Source organism: Penaeus vannamei, chromosome 18, assembly GCF_042767895.1.
Source record: "Penaeus vannamei isolate JL-2024 chromosome 18, ASM4276789v1, whole genome shotgun sequence".
NCBI classification, from domain to species: Eukaryota; Metazoa; Arthropoda; class Malacostraca; order Decapoda; family Penaeidae; genus Penaeus; species Penaeus vannamei.
Window position 1 is genome coordinate 1,552,401 of NC_091566.1, and position 5,000 is coordinate 1,557,400.

Sequence of the window (5,000 nt, forward strand, 5' to 3'; positions counted from 1 at the left end):
TAATTTGGTATATACATGTTTATCTAAATTGTAATACAATGACCATCAGTGATGACATAACAGGTTGTGACATAATAACTATGTCCAATAAGTGACTAGTTTCAAGCTTAAAATACAATTTTGTGATAAATGCCTGTAATAACAGTAACAGCTTAATGCTTGACTGGGCTTAGTTCATTAACCTATTTCACAACACATATTTTGAGGCATTTGAACTTGATACATTTAGTCTACAAACAAATGACAGTGCTTTCCTAATTTTATCAGAAATTAAAATAAAAAAATCATATCATCTTCACTTGTAGCTTCTTGCACTTGGTATCATCCAACATTGCATCTATACTATAAAGCAACTGTACATTTGTTATACAAAGCAAAACTGTTACTACATAAAATCAAAAATGAATATAAAAATATTCTCAGACAAGGAACACTAAAACTTTCTTTCTAATAAAGACAATGTATGAAAATAAAACTTAAGAACCTAATAATGCACCACAAATTTCCTATGGTACTTTCAGTACCTTGGTATCACGGAGAATGCATGTTGTTGGCTTACTCTACAAATGGAGCCCTTCAGATGGCTGAGAAGTTAAAAATGTCACAGAATTAATCATATGCTCACAGAGCACAAGTCTCATTAACTTCTACAAAGGCTGGACTGGAAAGGGAAAATCATTCTGATATTCCATATGAATGATGAATGAAATTTCTTACATCCAAGTGAATATGCAAGAAAGTTCTTGCAAAGTATAAACATGTACACAGTTTTAGTATACACAGATAATTAAGCCAGATTACATTAAAGGCCAAAGTACTGAGTATACAAAGATTGCTACAACACCAATAGGCCATCAACAATGAAAACAAAATTGTACAACTTGACACTGGCAGCACTGGAACTACTATGGCACCAGACAGGTACTTAAAAACAAAAAATTGCACCTATCCACCACAGTAAAATGTTATCTCTACTGGTTAAGTCAGCTTGTTCAAATGCAATTCACTATTATAACTACTAGACTATCTATCTGTGCTCTTTATAAATTTATTGTTTATTAAAAACATTCTCATTTTTCAATATATGGAATGCTGTTAATGAAACCTGGTAACTAGAAACGGTTAATACGTTAGTGGTGGACGGTGCAATTCCAGTTACTTTATAATCCATAGTAGTCACTAAAAATTATCTGGATTCAATTGTCTGTTTAGGAATGCTATTATGTTTCACTTCTGCAGTTTCTAACCTTAAATCCAGTTCACTGCGGCCATCCCCAGCACTGCAAATCACTGTTCTTAGGTTATTTGTGTCACTATCACTACTATTTACAACTAATGATTCACCTACTGGATCACCAACAGGGTCTATATTTTTACTACCAGCTTCTTCTTGGTCATCCATTAAAACTGGTACCACATGTGAACTATAATGTCCACATGTTTCAGTTGAAGGAGAGGGAGAGGTAAGCACAGAAGGGTGAACACGATCGTCCGTCTGACAAAGGTGTTGACCCCGAGGTAGAGAAGCTGAAGGTGAGGTTGGTGATGGTACTGGGTGGCGACGTGAATTTGAACCCCTTCTTAGACTGGCAGTATACTGATTAGGACTATAGCTTCCAGGGGAAAGATGAGGGCTAAATGTAGATAGTCTTGGACGGCCAAGGGCATCTTCACATCCCACGAGTTCTCCATTTGGACCAACACTTACTGCACTGGCTCCTGTTAGGAAAGAGTAAATTGATAAGGAAAATTCCAAAAATATAACAAGTCAAAACATTGGAGAAAGTCTTTTTTTTATAATACCTTTAATGTCCTAAAACTGTACCACAAAACACCTCTACTTGTATTTTGGAATTCTCATGATTTCTTTTTGAAGTGTATGCATCTCGTAAGAAAAACAATACTATTAAAAATTTAAAAAGTAAGTGTTATACAGATGTTTATCTGCAATAAAAATCTAAAACATAATAGCTTTTATTACAAGGTGAAGAATGATATAGAGCTCTATTCCAACACCTGTAATACAAATGTGTATATGTGCATGTGAGAAAAACTTTAAATGTATGATTGGCTGAAATAATGTGCTTATTTTTTACTGATTATGTGTTTTCAATTTATCAGGATAAACTTATTTCCAAAGCACCCTGAAAATTACATAATTGAGTAAAGTTGGAACAAATTAACATGACATTAATTGTAGCATCAAAAAACTTACCTCTTAAAACTGAAGCTGACCCATTATCAGCACAGATAATCAGTGACCGCCTAAGACCAGGGCGTGAAAGATCAAGAGGAAGAAGGTCTTCATTAGACCGCTGGGCTGAATCTCCCGTCCCACTGTCCTTGCCACTGGAGTGCTCAGAGCCACTGTCTTGCCCTGCTGTTGTGTAAGTCTCATGTGAATTGGCCAGAAGTGGAGTGAAAGTATGCACAAGGTCTGATGGCAGATGATGATGGGTTGGAAGGTGGGCAGGATACCTCCCCAAAACATCTTCCCTTGGATAGGCAGGTGGTGGTCCTAATGATCCAGCCTGGGGTCGCTTTCTTGTCTGGTATATAATAACGACCCAAACAAGTGAGGTAATGACAACACAGCCTACAACTGCCATCATTACTATTCCAGTTGTTGTTGATGTAGAAGTTATATCTGCAAGAGAGTTAGAATACTTATATATATATAAGTTCTCTATGTACATGTATGTACTTATAAAATTATTCTAGAAAATAATATGTATATAAACTTCATTAACTTAGATTGAAAAAATCATTACTACAAGTTAGGAATTTGTCTCAACTTACCTCTTCTTATCGACAGATTTATTGGTCCTCGCACTGTTCCAAGTATATTTGTAAGTTCACACACATAAGTCCCAGCATCATCCATTTTCGTATCCAAAATCAGTAAATATTGACTGTCCTTAACTAATACATAATGTTCATTTTCTTTAATAACATCACCATCTTTGGTCCAAGTCAGTTTTGGTGTAGGTTTCCCAGTGCCCTGAAACAAGAATAATTATTTCAAGATTAATTCATAATTTTACACTCACTTCCACAATAAATTATGAACTGTTTATATCAGTATGAACTTTCAAAGCTCTTTTATTCTCTTACCTGACATTCTAGAACAGCATTATCACCAAGTCTTGCAACTCTGTCTTTCAGGCCTTTAGTAAATTTTGGAGTCTCTCGTACTGTCAGTGATGCATGAGAAGATGCTACGCCAGCTGCATTTTTTGCAATACATGTGTATTGTCCTTCATCATCAGATTTTACTGGTTTAATGAAGAATATTGTTTCGTTGTTATAAACATGGATTCTTCTCTCACGAGCGGCTGGGAAATCAATGCCATCCTTTACTAATGATATTTCTGGAGTTGGGGAGCCTTCAGCAGCACATTCTAATCTAGCTACATCTCCAATACGAACCTCTACACTTGCAGGTCTCTTAGTAAAGTAAGGAAATACATGCACTTGCATATTAGCACGCTGAGAATAACTTGCTCCAAAATGATTACGAACTACACATTGATATTCTCCAGTATCTTCATCTGACACATTCTGAAGATGGAGCAAGGATGTGACATTGTGTTTGGCTCCTCCTTCACCATCTCCTCCCACAACACTAACAAGAGTTTCTAACTGAAAATTTACCAACAACTGGCTATTCTTTCTCCACATAAATTTTGGTTGGTCGCCTTCACTTCCAAACTCAGCAACACATGCTAAAGTAACATTTGCCCCACGTAGTGCAATCTGATCTTTTGGCGACTGACTAATAATTGGGCGTGGGGAAGATTCACGGGCAAAGTCCCTGCTGGAAATTGTGGCTACAGGTCGGTCTCGCAACCGGTTGGGATAACTACAAGAAGCAATAATTGAGGAGTTATTGAAAGACAAACTTGACAGCCAGCCTGGAAGCCATGACAAATGATAATCACATACAAGACTGGAAGTATTTAACTGGACTGATGTTAAACGATTCAGTCCAATAAAAGGATTATGAGGGAGGGTTCGAATCTGGTTTCCCCTCATATCCAATGATGAAAGTTCCCTGAGTGGAGTGAATGTTTCAGCATGTATTGTCTCTATTCCATTATAGGCCAAAGACAGTGTGTGAACTCTCTCCAGTCGACTGAAGGCCCCACTGTTATCTTCAACACTCCATCTTAGCTGATTGTGAGACAAGTCCCTGAGGAAAGAGTATGGATTTATATATATATCATTCCTGTTTCATTTTCATATTTCTCATAAAACAGTGTTTATCTCTCTGCTTGAACTTGGAACAAATTACGGAGTTGATAATTGATTTCTCAAGTGTGATTGGCAGAATATTAATATAGAAAAAAAATATATATTTTGTTTTTTTCTACTCAATTAAATAGGAAGGAAATATAACTTACAGTGTGAGGAGACTTGAAGTTGGCGCAAATGCATCCCGCTCAATATGAGCTAAGTGATTGTGAGAGAGAGTGAGTTCAGTCAAGGCTCCCAGAGCTCTGAATGTTCCTTCTCTGAGTGATACAAGTCTGTTGTTACTTAGATCCCTGTAAGAAAAGAAAAAAAAGAAAAAAAAATTAATATCTAAACTTTTTTACAATAAAATTATTGTTTCCGCCTGTATCACTTTTCAGAGAATTAAAATCTACAAGACTCCATATAACATCTCAACATTCAAAGAAGACTTACAAAGTTTTTAAATGCTTTGTCGGCTCCCACGCATCTGGACGAATGGAATCAATCTGGTTCTGACTCAGAGACAAGTGTGTCAAAGAGGACAGACCAAACAATAATCCCTTGCGTATTGTGGTAATGTTGTTGTAGTCAAGAAGCCTGTAAGAACAAGGTCAATAAGTTTACTACATGACCCCTACCTGAGCAGTATAAAACCAGAACTATTTTAAGTTAAGAAGGCAGTACTGGTAATAGCTTTAAATAATAAAAGTTTTGTATACCTCAAATCAATCAAATCTTTACCTTATCATATTCATGAATCAAAA

The 5,000-nt window shown here is 36.2% G+C and overlaps 1 protein-coding gene across 1 annotated transcript in view; it reads right to left on the reverse strand.

The window, feature by feature from the left end:
- Positions 1-5,000, reverse strand: part of LOC113813431 (leucine-rich repeats and immunoglobulin-like domains protein lambik) — a 71,915-nt gene that overhangs the window by 797 nt on the left and 66,118 nt on the right. The window contains exons 7-12 of the mRNA XM_070132655.1: positions 4,690-4,833; positions 4,404-4,547; positions 3,115-4,192; positions 2,800-3,001; positions 2,216-2,647; positions 1-1,719 (exon numbers count right to left, since the gene is read on the reverse strand). The exon at positions 1-1,719 is cut by the window's left edge and continues 797 nt beyond it. Of these exons, the coding sequence (XP_069988756.1) occupies positions 1,187-1,719; positions 2,216-2,647; positions 2,800-3,001; positions 3,115-4,192; positions 4,404-4,547; positions 4,690-4,833 (2,533 nt within the window). The 3' untranslated portion in view covers positions 1-1,186. The remainder of the gene's footprint in view (positions 1,720-2,215; positions 2,648-2,799; positions 3,002-3,114; positions 4,193-4,403; positions 4,548-4,689; positions 4,834-5,000) is intronic.